The 16770-nt window shown below is 35.5% G+C and overlaps 1 protein-coding gene across 7 annotated transcripts in view; it reads right to left on the bottom strand.

The window, feature by feature from the left end:
- The window catches only part of LOC107224197 (voltage-dependent calcium channel type A subunit alpha-1), a 117555-nt gene that overhangs the window by 22656 nt on the left and 78129 nt on the right, over positions 1 to 16770 (bottom strand). For 6 of the 7 annotated variants that reach the window (XM_046734467.1, XM_046734469.1, XM_046734470.1 and 3 more), the window contains exons 9-20: positions 15961 to 16064; positions 14941 to 15056; positions 14560 to 14619; positions 14303 to 14404; positions 10620 to 10832; positions 10069 to 10499; positions 9503 to 9825; positions 9169 to 9288; positions 8484 to 9062; positions 7880 to 8225; positions 7540 to 7704; positions 4155 to 4265 (exon numbers count right to left, since the gene is read on the bottom strand). In XM_046734467.1, coding sequence (XP_046590423.1) covers positions 4155 to 4265; positions 7540 to 7704; positions 7880 to 8225; positions 8484 to 9062; positions 9169 to 9288; positions 9503 to 9825; positions 10069 to 10499; positions 10620 to 10832; positions 14303 to 14404; positions 14560 to 14619; positions 14941 to 15056; positions 15961 to 16064 — 2670 coding nt within the window. Of the gene's footprint in view, positions 1 to 799; positions 911 to 4154; positions 4266 to 7539; positions 7705 to 7879; positions 8226 to 8483; positions 9063 to 9168; positions 9289 to 9502; positions 9826 to 10068; positions 10500 to 10619; positions 10833 to 14302; positions 14405 to 14559; positions 14620 to 14940; positions 15057 to 15960; positions 16065 to 16770 lie in introns of all 7 variants that reach the window. The other variant, XM_046734466.1, reaches the window with a different exon arrangement.

Raw genomic sequence — 16770 nt, 5'->3', positions numbered from 1 at the left:
TTTATAGTAATCTAGGGATATAAGACCATGCCGACAGCAAGCAGCTACAAATCGGTAATTGTGTAAGTACCTACGGTAATAGTGAAGCAGTTTTTATTTTCAATAAAGGGCCAGTGTAACGTGATGAGCGGAAAAATCAATGACTGGTTGTTTGACTTATGTTACGACGTTTCGCATGTGTGAAAAGTACAGAATGAAGAATAATAAATGTAGGGTAGTGTAGGAGGAAGTTTTTTTTTCAATAATGCAATTCCCATTCAATAAAAACTGGTATTCGGATACCGTTGTAATCATAATTTGACGATCGCGCAGCTTGGGTCAGTTTGTTATAACTTCTCAATGTGTTGTATCTTTGTAAACTTGAATTTTCTGAATTGTACGGTAATACTTCCATTGCTACTTACGAAACTAATGTTTTACGTGAGAAGTTTGTTCGTGCTCTATTTGATATTCAGGCTTTTATTTATCAAAAAAAATAAATAAATAAATAATCAATCCATTAGTTATTTCCACGGTGATATAAAAATAGCATCTTCGTAAACTTATTATACCGGAAACAAATATCTAGAATGCAGATGTCGACGTATTTATGTTTACTGTTGAAAAAAATTGAAGACAAACTGACCTCATTTCTTAGATTGAAAACTGATAGCGCGACAACGGCACTGATGTATTTCTTCCGTATTACAGGGTGCACTGTGTTGTGGATGAAACTTACTTTTCTTATTTCAAACACCGATCGATTGTTGTAAGTTACACATATGAAGAATATTGAATTTGAGTAAAAGCTTGGCTGTACCTTGCATCCAAAGGCGATGAGTTTAAGGATGCACTCAATGAAGAAAAGGAGGGTGAAGACCAGGTTCATGATGGCCAGGCTGTCCACTAGAATAGGCGGCGCCTCGTGATACTACAAACACACCCAACGCACAAACGTAACACCCAACTACAACTCTATTTGCTGCCCTTTATACCTCTATGGCATTCTTGTCGTATACCGAATTGACTCTTTTTTTTTTTTCTTCAGGGTGTTTTAGGATATCATTAGATGGCAGCGGGACCGGAAGTTGTTATAGGTTGAGAAAACTTTAATTAGGCCTTCACTGCAATCGCAGAATTTGAAAAAAATGCTCTTAGACACGAATTAAATATTTCCTTTATCAGTTGAGTGAATAATTCTCTAAAAGAAGAAACGAGTGAAGGCACAGGTTCAGCGATGCTAATACGTTCGGTTTAATTTGAGAAATATGTTTCGCAACCGATAATATGCCAATACTTTCGGAGCTCCAAAGTGTCGATTAGTCATGTTTTTTCAACAGCACCCACCATTTTTAGTTACAATTCAGAGTTGTCGCTTTGAAAATTAGTTTTTTTTTTTCATAACTTTAATTAAATATACGAGCTTGCCTTTTGAAACCAATTCGCAGTATCCGATATTTCTGAAAATAGTAACGTGTGTATACGTAATAGTTTCATGTTACGTCCGCTTACTAATTGTAAATTCACACTTATGTTACCGCCTTGGATAAAATATATTCAAAAAGCGGATGTAAAATTCTGTTTGGATAGATTGACGTGCAAATACAAAAATTGTGGTTTGAACTCGGCGTTGATAGCGTTGTTTTATTCTTATTATGATTCTCCCTGCTGCCATCAATTGATATTTATTCTAAGGGCGCAATAAAAAACAGAATTGTCATTTCATAACAACATTCCAGTTGGAAATGTCTTGCATAATATATTACACAGGGGTATGCAGGTTGTTGGAACAAAACATTTCTCAAACTGGAAAACACTTGATGAAAAATGATTCTGTCCCTGTGTACAGTCGTGGTTAATCATATAAGTGAAATAAGACATTGCATTATAAAATTACAGAACATTCAGATTATATATCCTGCGAGCTTGAATTTCGCAGACGACTTACTCGTTTTTTTTTCTTTTTTTTTCTAACAGGTAACCAGTTCCTGAAATCCAACGTATTGTTTGCAATAATCCGACTTTATATATTCAGTTATAACAGTTTCAGATTACCGTGCGTTGTGAGCTTCCAGATTTGGCTCAGGGAATTTAGTCTAAATGAAAATTCCATAAAACAGCGCAGCGTGCAGTTGTATAATTATTTTAGTAACAGTACAAGGTACAGAATCATTATACCGAAGACAGATGTCATTCTTTGGTTATACACAACGGAAGCTGCAAGCCATTTTTAATGGGATATGATAACTGCTATCCACATTCTGGTATTTTACTTTTAATGCGGGACATGTGAAAAAAAAGTTTCTTGTAGCCTATCACTTAAGGTAATAATTTTACGAAAAAGAATCGAGAACGGTAAATTATGAAAATATTAATAGTCACATTTAGTTTCGGATTAATGGGAGACGGTGATAATCATTATATTTTGACTACAACCATTTTGAATGTCATTGTATTCAACAAATAAACGGTGAAGTCTGTTTAGTCGAAACTATTGCATTCTCATTATTTGAAATTTATCTCACACATCGGAATAGTATTGAAGGGGATTTGTTCTGACCAGTTATTGCAATCAAAATATTTAGACAACTGGTTTTCAACCGGAGCAGGGAACATCGGATTACAACCTGTACGAAACGCAGTTTGTCATTTGGAACAAATTTCCTACAGGAACACATCAGATAATCATCACACGAAATGCAAAAATTTTCATTTATACTCTGTACTCGCTTCGCTAAATATTTTTGAGCTTGTAACTTATCCATACGTGATAATATTCACATTGTTAATCCTGATATGCCTAGCAAGTCTAACCAATCTTGCAAGGTGTGCGATGTGTTTTTCATAATTTGTTAATTGCATTCACAAGATCATGCAGGGCAAGGACATTTTAATACACTTCATCGTAATTCATACGCAAACATAAAGGACTGCATGCAAAAAACACCTCGGCATGTTGGCACAGCGTGCTGTATACGCAACGGGACATGCGGGGTAACAAGGGAGGTTCATGGATAAAACGATGTTGAAAATAAATTAGGATTTGAAAAATTACACAGTGATTTGGGAAATAGGTTTTTTCATGGATTTTCACAAAATATTGTACGATTGATGTTATGTGTAATGGCTGATGGTTATCTATGATGTAAAGGTGTGTATGTATATGTATACTCGTATATATATATATATATAGCATACATATATATATATATCAAGATCGAGCGTCAAATTATTCACTTTAAATTCTTGAAACAATTAATAATACGTTGTAACAGCAAACAAAATTCGATTTCGTACAGAAAAACACTTCATGAGTATGCCGATTTACCCGTAAATAAATAAATGAGAGCGTATATGCACCACGATCTGTGTCATTTTCAGGATGACGAGAATAATTTTGATACTTTGGCAAAGGGAAACTGAGGTCTGACTGAAAAGGTGATGATTGGAAAATTTTTCACCATAAAATTTCTAAGAATTTGATACTCGATTGATTGTGTCCGTGTATTTTAATAGAATATATTTAATGGGATACCATATCTTTAGCATAGTTTTGCAGTTAGATATAGGTATCGCGTGAGTCAAACGCACTATACGTTCACTAATAAGCAGGACTTACATATCTGAAAATTTTTGGCTGTGACGTTTCATTCAGTTTCACTGATACATGGTCGTTTTCAACAGCTCATTCACGAATTAATTCGTTTGATAGAACAACGAAAGATCTTTTTCTTACAATACTGATATGTTCAACGGATAATCGTGATCGGAACATTTTTTTTTCATTCGTGTTATTGAAAAATTAAACCATGACAAGGTTATGCAGAGGTGGAAATATTTCAATATCTTACTATAAATAAAGCTCCGATAATTTGCGGTAATTTTGAAAAATTAACACCGTATCACGTCGGTTTAAGTTGATGAATATTAGTTCGAATGATTGATTACAGTGATTCGAGTTTTTGTAAATATTGACCGGTGAGTCAAGTGAGTTTTTTTTTTTCTCTTCCAATAACCGTCAATACCCGTTACCACTGGTCGAAAGTACAAGTTATCACATAATTTAGTGAGATTGAATTTCTTGTGCCAATCGTACCGTACGAATTAACCTGGAAGAAACGCCATGTCCACTTATAAATGCCGGCCATTGCTAGATTGGTGGGTAAGGGGCTTACCCTAAAACCATATGCGGCAATCTTCATAGTGCACTCGATGGTGAACATCCCGGTGAAACCCCAGTTCATGTACTTCAGTACTAACTTTTGCGGGTCGGGCTGAGCGTGGTACTGTAATGCATACACTGACGAACATACGGACCGACAGACAGACAAATAGCAAATACATTGTATCGGCATCGTCGATAAATTTGAGGAAAGGCGTGCCCGCCACCCACGCGCTGAATAGATATATTATAATATGTGCCAACTGATCGCACGTGCTACGTAGCTTCTAGTTACGGTCATATTATGGATAGTTTTGCAAATTATTTTCATTCGGAAGCTAGTAACAAGACAAGGCATCGGGGGATAATATAAAACTGTACTTTTGGTAGATCCAACTATGTCGAGAAAAATCACTGAAATAGACCCAATTGCAGAAATGATCAAACTTTGAGGAGAAACGGATTCTTTTAACCAAACATTTTTCAGTGACACAATTGTCTGCATTTATTTTATATCAACGATATTTACGCTTAACGTACGCAGCTTTGTGAGGCGTATTTATTTTTCACTTAATTTTATCGGAAATGTTCACTGGCTGTGTATCAAATTTAAGATCGTTAGCGATCATACATTGAGCCTAATTTATAATGCTTGTACGCGTGATTGAGGACTTGATCAATGTTTACAGAAAAATCTGATCAATAATCACAATCATTGAATAACAATTATTATCAGACGATTAGTGGTTGCGGTTCTCGTGCATTCATGTGTTTCTTATTATTGTCAATTTCATGAGTTCTGAAATACCCCTATCAGTCGATGCGGATCAATTATTCGTATGTTAATTTATATTAAATTTGTCTGTACCGCAGACACGTGAAACGATGTGTTAGTGTCTGAAAATTAAGAGCATATTATCGCAAATAATTGAGAAACAAGTAAAATCAACATTTCGGAATTACTGAACGTTAACGAACAAAAAATACGTAATTAATTATTAAAGGTTTCTTTTCAGGTTTTGGTTCAGAAAGGGGTCTGGAGCTTGTTCTGCGTTAGGCTAGTGCCCCGTGCATACATCGGTCAACATACGATTGATTTTCCGGCAGCCACCATGCAATACATATACGTGTATTACGTTATTGTTGTACGTGTGTAATTGTAATGTGGTAAAAATATCACATGCTGCGAGTGAATATCTGTTGTTCGTGTTTGGTTTCTATGGTCTCTGAATTCAAACAAATTTAACTCAATGAGCATCGGGTTTTTTTCAACGGGTGCTGATCATTATCAATTTTCACGTTTGCTAGGTGCATTAATTTAGTATGGGGATGTGCACGCAATGCAGTCACAGATCTATGCAACCCAAATTTGTGTCTTGTGCATCTGTACAGGAAACCACCCTTGTCCCCAAAACAAACTATTTGAATGGAAACCAAGGAGCAAAATACTGCTTGCATTGCAAATTAAAACTAGAAGTAGTACAACATCGATTTTTTAAAAAAAAATTTTGCCCAACCAAGTGTTAATTTAGAAAACGAAGTTATTCGTCATCTTAAGCAAACTTTGACCAATAACATCAAAATTAATGGGACAGAAGGACACGTAAAGATCGTTAAAGTTCGTATCATTCGGTAGTAGTAATATTGATAATCATTACTACCATCAACAAAAGGGAAATTAAATTATACCCATACGTTGCGAAGGCATGAGTCAAAAAATTAAAAGCAAAATTCAATTCGTGTACGAACATTCGTGAAAATCATGCAAAGTCTGTGAAGACATTAAATTCTCATTTTTTAGAAAAAAATTATAAAAGTAACGAGAGAAATTGACATTTGGAAAAAAATTTGAAACTGATAAGAAAAAAATATGTATATTGTTTTGACCCTGAAGTTCGAAACTGTTTTAATTATATTGCGCTCGACTTCTGATGCGAAGAGAATTTTTTTTAGTCTTATTTTTAAACTATTATCCATTCCGTCTACGACAAAGTTTTTTAAGCATTTTCTGTGCGTTATTTTACTCCATTAACACCGTGAAGCTCTAGTGCAATTTTAGTAAAAGTGAATCGTTTCATGAACCAAAACTATTTTCTGACGTATCTTGAGGCTGCACAATTACATGAAAATAGAGAAAAAATGTTTGACATGCGAACTGTATGAAAAACAAATTTGAACGAAGGTTGAAAATAATCTCAAGCAGTTCACAAGTTCCAATTTCATGAAGGGAATTGCCGAAAGAAAAAAAATCTATAAATAGTTATCGTACATTTGTAAAAATAATATCAGCAATATATATAAATGAAAATTCATAACTTTGGTTTCAAGCCTGACACTTTGCCAGCAAAACACTTTCCAAAATGTCAAAATAATTCGGTTGAAGAAACGAGAGGGGGAAGAAAAATAATATTTCAGATTAGAACCAACTCCCAGCCGAATTTAAATACACATCGGATAATTTCGTGCAAAGCTTACACATATATATATATATATATAGAGAGAGAGAGAAGTCTGTACGGTGAGCTGCGATTTCATCCTCTGCCACGATCAGCAATTTAACTAAACGTCGAAGCTGCCGTAAGTTTTCAACACAACTAATACTGCAAACAACCACGACTCTTGGGTATCACGATAGCTAGTTTCTTCGCACGAAATGATCCAGTATATGCGATATGCGTACCATGACAATAACATTTTTGCTCTAATACAATATTAATCATTGATGATACCACACCGTGAATTTTAGAGATTTGTGTATCGACAAAATTAAACATGACACAAAAAACACATAAGTACGCAGGCAGATATAAATAAGTCGTTGCATCGTTATCCGTTACTTCATTGTCCGTTAATGTGTTATGTTACGTTATTTCCCGGCGCCTTATTATCTTTGATAATCATTGGGAGTAGTAGTAAGATTGAAATGAATGTTCGATTGGTTAAATTTGCCAAAAATAGTTAGAATAACGATAAAATATTCGTCATAATCACTGTTTCACACGGTACCTATCGCAAAAATGCAGTTTCTTCTTTTTATGTTATCAGCGTAATCTGATATGATGTGATTTCATTCATTATATATATTTTCAATGGGTACGGACTTATAAAGAAAACAGCGGTGTAAAATATGGTCTTGAAGGAAAATTCGTGGATTTTTAAAGTAAAATTACGTCGCGGTTATTGCATGACGGAATGTCTGAAGTTTTTTTGGGTATTATTTAAGTGTCCGCTTGAAATAGTTGAAAGATTCGAATTTTGATATTCTATTCGACATGTCCGTGTAACGTCGACCATTTCCTCATATTTCTACACCGATTATAAACGGTCCAGGTTGAATGTTCAAATATTTAAAGAGCACAACGTAGATATAAAATATTTAATACGAAACGAATGCGTACCTTCATCATAAGCAGCAGGGTGTTGAGAACGATGAGAATCATAATGAAATACTCAAACGGCGTTGAAACTACGACCCGCCATATTTTGTACTTCACACTGTTCCGTTTGTTTGGCATATACCTTTCCAGTGGTCTTGCTTGTATCGTGAAATCAATACAAGATTTCTGTCAACAAATAAACATGATAAATAAACGAACCGACAACTCGATATCTCGACGAAAACGTACACCATGAATGAATGATACGAGTATGAATTCAGTCGTATCGAATCGTATTCGTCACACGAATGAAGTATACTTATGACAGGGATGTAATAATTTTCGCATAAGAATGCTGTACCTGATTTTTGTCTATTTCACCATCCTGCAATTCAGCTTCACCCTGCTCTTGGAATGTGATGATGATTAAGGCCACGAAGATGTTGACAAAGAAGAATGGAAATACTATGAAATAAACTATGTAGAAAATCGACATTTCAATCCTAAAATTTTGAATAGGACCCTTATCCTCGTGTGTCGCAGCCATCGAATTTTGTAAAACTTGAGGCCAGCCTTCCCCCGTCTGTACCGCAAATAAGGTAAGCATAGCAACCATCACATTGTCGTAGTAAAAGTGTTGGGTATCCCAGGTCCGATTTTTTGGAACAGGTAACAACGCCCCATGTTCGAATTTGAAATATTGACCCCTGAAACACGATTGATATAAATTAAAATTTCCCGTACATACCCGTAACACGTGTTTTATACCTCCGCAATATTCTATAAGCGGAATTATGCCCAGAACATAGCAGTGCTGAGTTACAATTTTTAATTAACATTAACAAAGCAGTTGACAATATTGCATCGACGATAATTCTTACCGAATAGTGAATACCAACGGCACAGGTTCGAAACGAACTTTCATATTGCTATTCAAGTAATAACAATAAATGAAGAAAACTTACTTGCAGTCGTCCTTTGTGTACTTGCTTTCGTCGTTGCAATAAAAAAACTTTCCATTAAACAGCTGTACAGCAATAACAGCAAAAATAAACTGGAACAATATATACACTATGAGAATATTTATAACATTCTTTAAACTGTTCACAACACAGTCAAACACTGCTTTTAATTTCGGCACTCTTTTAATAGTTTTAAGTGGCCTCAACACCCTCAGGACGCGGAGAGATTTTATAGTCGACAAATTTTGACCCATCGACGTCGAAGACGTGGGATCGCTCAGCTTAGAAAAGACGAACGAAACTCCCGCACATATCACTACAACCGCATCCATAACGTTCCAAAATTCTCGCAAATACGATCCAGGGTGCAATATTACGCCCAAGTCAATAATTTTCAGTATCATTTCTATGGCAAACACTCCTGTGAATGCATGATCGAAACAATTCAACACATAGTTTCGTGTCGATCCTTCGGTCACTGGATCTTCTGCGGCCAACGCCACGCTGGACAGGATTATCACGATCATTATGAAAAAGTCAAAGTAACGTAGATTCACCACCCAATGGGCACCTCTCCTTATGCTGCAACAGAAAACAATACGCAGCCAATTTCATTGTCAGTTGAATTATGATTGTTACACGATGCCAAATTGAATCGGAACTATAACGAGAAACAGCCACAACTTACGGATTTGTTGGGGATAATATAAACATGGAGGAGTATGGCAGCATTGGTTTTGGTCCCGTGTCGTCTTCAGCGTCTTGTTTCTTCTCCTCGGAGGCTTGCTTTTTACCTTTCCCACTTTTACTGGAATTGGAATGAAGAAGACGAGTTTTAATCTCAAATCGTAATGTGCAAACTGTTCGATCGGTCGTGTTGAGAAGACGAACCTCGTTTATAACGTCAAAGATCCGTTTAGGAATAAAATTCTCCAACTTTGACGTCGTCAACGTTATTATTTGCTGCAATGTTCGATGCTACCGGCAGATAATGTATACACCGAAGTAGGATTTATACTTACAAATCTTGCGTCGGACTTGGCGGACATATTTCCACATTTGGTGCTGTCCCATCGGCTCCCATTTGCAATGCCTCCATTTCTTTTTCTAATTCTTGCATCTGTTTCTCTTTATCTTCCTCTTCTTGTTCCTCTTCCGCGGCGGTTAATTCCTGAGCGTTAGCAAGATTGTCGACGGCGATGGCCAAGAATACATTCAGCAGTGTGTAGTTGCCAAACAACACTAATATTATAAAATACAGGGAATATACCATTCCCTTTTTGTAGCCACCTTGAGAATTGATGCCCTGATACATCACTTCGTTCCAGTCTTCACCAGTCAATATCTGTTCAAAGTAACAACGAATTGTAATATTATCGTTAAACGATTAGAATACAAAGATTATGTTACACAACTACGTCATTCTATTTTGTAACTCGAAAAGAAGGTCGCGCCGTTACTGCATCTATTCTCATAAAAGCAGAGGCAATGTAACAATCTCTCTTGCCAATGTGCCATTCGCTTCTACTGCTCGTTATTGTAACTTAAAAACATGACAGTATGATAATAATATAAGTGAATATCTTACTTGGAAGACAGTAAGCAGCGCGATAGGAAATGTGTTGAAATTTGTAGGAGGTGTCTCCTCTTCGTCAAAGTTGAACTGACCACCGAAGAGCTGCATACCGAGCAGCGCAAAGATCAGTATGAAGAGGAAGAGCAGGAAGAGGAGAGAAATGATGCTGCGCATAGAATTGAGCAGTGATATTACGAGGTTCCTCAGACTGGCCCAGTACTTGGTGACTTTGAAAATTCGGAGGAGCCTAAGAGCTCGCAGGACGGAGAGGCCAAAAGAGCCTTCCTTAACTGCCGACCAGATCACCTCAAATATTGACCCGGATATGACGACGCAATCAAATCGATTGAAGCTCGACTCGAAGTAGATACGTGGACCAAGTGCATACATTTTTATGAACATCTCCATCATGAATAGAGCGAGGAACGCGTACTCTGCGTAATCTGAAAAAAGGAAGTCCTTCGTTTAGACCGCGAGTCGCATGCTGAATTACTAAGGGTAACGGGTACATCGTCACGATCATCCTAATTAGACACAATCTTGTTCCGAAGCTTTGTACTCACATAGAAACTGTTCGAGCCAAGTTGGCTGGTCATAATGTTCGACCGCCACGCATGCGGTATTGAAGAACACAAGAACGATCACAAACCAGTAGAACCACTGTGTTTTAACAGTGTGACGAATCCAGAAGCGAAATCTTTTCTCCACTCGCCAGAATTGTAGACAAGCACCTTTGTTTTTCACCTTAGACTTGAGGTAGGAAGCTCTCGAAAACCCTATAATCATAATTTATTCTTGCAACAAATGCTTAACGAACAAGACCAACTTTTTGTAAATGGATATTACCGTAAAATACAATTTTTCGTTAAATACTGTCAAATAATATTCATATACGTATAATACAGATTGCGAAAATAGATTAAAGCAATTCAGAAAGTAGTAGACATCCTCGGTATACATACATGTTACCCAGAAAGAAAATAAAAGATAATCCTATCTAAGAGGCAAGGTGAAATTGTTAAATGATTAGTTGAAATTGATAAGTCGCAGAGGAATCTCCAATTTACTGGATATGTGTGGGTAAATATACACGTGTCGTGTATGTTTTCACCCAGGTTGGGGGAACTTTTTAAGGAATTTTCTTACACCGTGGATCATTGCGTCGCTTCTCGATGTTGTGATCGTCAAAAACCATTAATTAATACACCGGCATGGCGTCAGTATTAGCATTTAATGACGCGACCTATTTTCAGCTCTAATGAAAATTTTTGTCAATGTTTCGTTATCCATGTGTGTGAAAATAAAATAGAATGAAATTTTAACAGCTTTCTGATATGAAGAAGTTGAGAAATCAGACGTAAGTGGTAGATAATTATAAAAATTAATAAAAAAATTCATCAGCATAACTCATCTGGCTTTCCGTACGATATTTCACCTCCAAGATTGGGAATAATTATGTCACGTCAGGCTTGAGAAGGTTCCCGAGCCAAAATTTGATACTTATTATTATGTCATTTTATTATGAGGTAGTCAGGCAACGACTATTTACCATATTAAAATATTCGTAAGCTACGATGTTTCTGCCAAAAATGAGAATCGTAAAAAATACTCACATATTTATGAACAAAAGCTTAGATACCGACGGTCAGTTGCAAATCGCTTCAAAATATTGAAAAAATCTAGTATATTTGTTCGATTTCATCCCGGGATGCATCGTTTTATTCGGAAAACTTTTTTCAAAAAATTTACGCGCAAGGATGCTTTTTTTTCAGTAAAAAATTTGATATTGCTATTCGCTAATCGTAATTGATTAATACAGTACTGTAGAATTAAGTATTGAACGTTTCAAACGTAATTGAAAAAAAGTGTTCAATAAGTCGTTCTGTAGAAAATAATCATTTTAATGAAATAAACCATTGAGGAGTGAAATCTAATCAATCTCTGAAAGTTTTCCTAATTTTGAATCTATTTGAAATGAACCACTGATATCTAAGTCTATGTTTATAATTTCAGTATTTCTTATTTTCACATTTTTAGAGAACCCATCCTGCCATATGAATACATACCTATAACGAAATGACAAACGCTGAATGTGCGATTACCTCGCATGTAACAGAATTAATAAAGAGTATTGATTTTTTGCTCACGAACCTCCCTATTCTTTTAGGGAAAATAATATATGTAATCTACGGCTTACACATATCATCAACTATTGCTATTATTGTTACAGGAACGTTACAATTACTTTAGGTAAGCATCAACTTGGCAAATACTCTATACTATACGTTCTCTCCTTATTTTATTTATTTCTTTATTTCTTTATTTATTTATTTATTTATTTTTTTGTTTGTGGTTTTTTTTTCCCCCTCATTGTACACAGAAGCTATCACTTCAACTAAACTCAAATGTTTCTTATTTTATGACACCATAATCTAATCTAACGCAGTGTTTCTACAAGCGGGAAATACTATGATAGCTATAGTAGGTAAAAAAGCTGCGACACCGGCAGCTGGCCTTAGTAATCTAAAGGATTTGCATCTACAGAAATGTCTCAACTTCGACTAATAACTACATTGGATCACCTTACAGCGACTGTTAGCTAATACATCAATCAGTGAATCAGGCCTCACTGTCACCGCATACCTAAATACACGTAGCTCAGAGCAATCACAATATTTTCTAGCTTCTTATCACTCCGATCGCACTGTCGATACTTTTGGAATGTTCTTTCACTCGTATAATCTCTGAGTGAGTGTTGGGATATACAAAAAAATTATAATCACTTTACCCTAAGAAGGTTTAGACGAATGAAATATCTATGATTCATGAATGGTAAATGATAACAAATATCCACGCAGATCAAGCCCCAAGATGCAATTGTTCACCTATTATTACAATATTGAAGGGGTGCATTCCTTGAGTCTAGTCATTTTTTTAGAGATGGTAAATAAAAAGGTAGAAGGAACAAAATAGACAAATCATAGATGGATGATATTGTAAATACTCTGTCCGAACGAAATGAATATCATCACCAGCCAACAGAAGCAATACCTATTAGAGAAAATTAAATTCATTGATCATAATCACGACACTCCGCCGTGTTTCATAAGTCAATGAGCATAGAATTAATGGATTTAACGTGACTCGAAGATAACATAAAATTAGAGTTATGCTGAAATCGAAATATGTACCAAATTCTTTGGAAATTTTTACCCTGACCTTAGTAAGTGGGGACTTCGATGATTGCACAAGGCATAATTAGGTGTGAAAAAAAAAAGAAAAAAAATTTCGATCCAACGGAATAAATTTTTTGTATCTATCAATATTGAATCAAATATCGCTTTTAGCTTGAAATCGACAGAGCTGAACAACGCGTGTAAATTATTAATTTTTTACAGCGCATTTGCGTGGTATAGCACCGCGGAAGTGATAAAACAGATATCCAGTAGCTCTATGCTAATATGATTATAACAACAACTCTAGCTACGAGACGCAGCCAACCTTATCATAGCAGTATGGCACACGTCATACAGTATACATAATTAAATATTACTGTAACGCTTACTGTAAATTTTTAAAAACATACAGTTATAATAACAACATTTTACTCGTACAATACTTGTTGCATCGTGTAGTAGTTACCTTTTAGTTTTTTCTTAGGCACTGAAACAAGAGGAGCATCTGATAGCGTGTGTTTAGAATTTTCATTGACAAGTTGGCTGTTAATTATTGAACATGATATTTAAATTAAGAAGCATCTCATCTCTCTCACTCTCTCTCTCCCTCTCTCTCTCTCTCTTTCTTTCTTTCGAAAATATAAAAATATCCTTTCATTTCAATAGTATACTAGGTAAAACAAGTGATAATATATGCATATTCATATCATGTTTAACGTTAAACTGTAAATCCTGTGTAATAGCAGTAATAGCAGCGATATTGAAGTGCTATGGCGTGGGATGATGATGAAGATGAATTGTTTTTGAATTTATCAAAATTTCAAAGATCATTCCTTATACTTGTGCATAATCTTTGTAACAATTGACACTAAAGGGCAACTAAAATAATTCATGACTTGACATATAACGTCGATTGATCGCACATTGGGCGGTTGGTCTTAGGTTTTTCATTTCACTGCGGCATCTGATCACCCATTCAGTGGAAATGTGAAATTTCGAGTCGAAATATGGTGAAAAGAAAAGAAAAGAAAAAAAAAACGGTAATTTTTATTGGAAAAAATACAACTCACCATCATCCGGGTCATCTTCACCCTCCTCCTCTTCAGTGTCGGTACTTTTGCTTTTTCCGAGGTTTTTTAATTTTTTTCTTTTCGCGGCTGCTCTTCTTCTCGCTGAAACAATACCGCAATAATAAGGTCAGATTTTGGTTTATCAAAGAACGTATACAGTCAAAATTCACCACACAACTTGGGGCCGAAAAAGATATTTGGAGGAGTAATACAAAGGTATCGTCAAAAGAGCCTTATACATATATATATATATATACCTTCTATAATGTGCATTTTCTCTTCCTCCGTGGTTCTTTCTTCAGCGAGTATTACCTCCTCTGGAAAATTTCATAAATGTTAAGTTGTTGCAATCACACCAGCTTATCAATAAGCAGCAGGTATTGCAACTATATAATAATATATGCGTTACACAATGTATACATGTTACATATATTAAAATTGACGTGACGATTCAGCTGCGCAAGATTTATGAAACGTGTTGTATTATACATTTTTACTCAATACTTTCTACGTAATTTATCTTGAGAATAGACCTGCTTGTGTCGAGCTTGGTAAGTAAATTGGATGAAATCGTCGTGTTAAGATGCAATGTTTCAAAGCTTAGCTGAAGGAATTACGCGGGAGGTTCGCCAACTTACCTGCTTTGCAGATCCACTCAACGTAGCCATTGAGTTCTCTTTCGAGTTGCTGCTGCCTTCGTAGTTTCAAGAACGTTTGACGGTTTTCCACTTTTTCTCTCTCTTTTGCAAACTCACTACAAGCGGTACAAATATGAATTACATTTACGGATTACTACAGCATCGAGTGTAGCTGTGATACTTTAGCGCAATAAGGAGTGGGGGACCTCTCGATTGGGCGAATGGGAATGATACGAAAAATCTGTCCTCAAATAGCGTTACCGAAACTTATCAGCTGCAAGCCACTAGTCGAAATATTATAGGAAAAAATAGAGAAATTTGGAATTTATTCAAGTCGGTATATCTCAAGTTTCAAACTCGCGTAGGAATATTGTATTACCAAAATAAGGTGAATTTAGCGATTACAATCTAGCAATTGTTATACTTTCAATAAAAATTGGCTGGAAACCTGCTTGTGTGATCCACTTTAAATAAGAACTGAATGCAGTCGTGAACAGCCTCTTTCTTTTAGCATTCTGATACGCAGCTCGTCTTTCCACGCGAGTTCTCTCATTGGAAAATTCACTGTGTCCAGGATAGCAAAAGAAAAAAAAAAATTAAATGACCTTAAACGATAACGAAGATAAAGAAAAAACCTCATGGGTGTAAACCATCAATGATTTATTTATTTAAACGATAACGTAAAATGAGGTGAAAATTCATTGCTAGGAACGCGGGTAATCTGTAACTTGAATCATTCTTATCGTATCGAAATATTTGAATTGGTTTTCTCAAATGCTACAGAACTCATCTGCATGTTATTCGGAATTCGTCTAGTCCAGTGTTGGAATTTCGCCGGTAGAACAATATTTTGAACAATTTGATAAACGTATTATTTTAGCAACGTTAGATCGAACAAAATAAAAGTCATAAATTCAGTCCAGAGATGAAGAAACGATGATGTTATTTAAAATTCTGTGTATGAATCGATCTCAGCTTGAGACATTGCGAACGGATCAACGAAAAATAAAATATACTCACCCACTGAGAACACCAAGAACTAAGTTGAGCATGAAGAAAGAGCCAAGAACTATCAAGGGAATAAAGTAAATCCAGTTGAACATGTTCCCTAGGGCGTCGTTTGTCTGTAATTCACCATAAATCAAATATCATGAAGCTTAAACTATTGTTGGTTAAGTATTATTACCCATTCAGACACCAGTTAGCAAACAACATCGAGATATATGCATTAATAGCTTATCTTTATAAGTAGAGTTGGCAGTGATTTAGTTGACGAATTATTTCGAATAGAAGGTTAATAGATGAAAGCGCAAGTTTTGAAAAAAATACATTGCGTTTAATTTTTTTGCCAAAAAAATTGTGTGTATCTGCCAACATCCTTAGACACAGCATTGTACTTGCATTAAAAAATTTGTATGATTTTTTTTTTTCACACCAGATTAAGATTATTTCGAAAAGCGGTATAATTTTGGCCAGAATATAAAAATGTTCGTAATGTTGCAAGTCTGGTAATCCTGTACGTTCAAATGAACTTCCTTCAATATTTTTCAGTTGTTATACATAACTGGGTTGTGCAGAAGACGAATCACGCCTGTTAATAAAATATTTCGCATCGGAAATTGGTGTTTGCCGATTTTGTCATGCAAAGTTTCAAGGAATACAAAAAATAATATTCAAGACCGATCACGTTGTACTTTTACTTCGTTAGTCGTATCTTTATAGCGTCACTGCATCGCAAAATGATTTCTACAAATTTGTATCAGCTGATATTGCCCTCTGCACAACTGCACTGTTATAATGTTTTACTTTATTCATTTCTTTCTAGTATAC

Source organism: Neodiprion lecontei, chromosome 3 (assembly GCF_021901455.1).
Source record: "Neodiprion lecontei isolate iyNeoLeco1 chromosome 3, iyNeoLeco1.1, whole genome shotgun sequence".
Lineage (NCBI taxonomy): Eukaryota > Metazoa > Arthropoda > Insecta > Hymenoptera > Diprionidae > Neodiprion > Neodiprion lecontei.
Note: the sequence above shows the minus strand (reverse complement) of the source record. Positions and strands in the feature narration are given on the sequence as shown.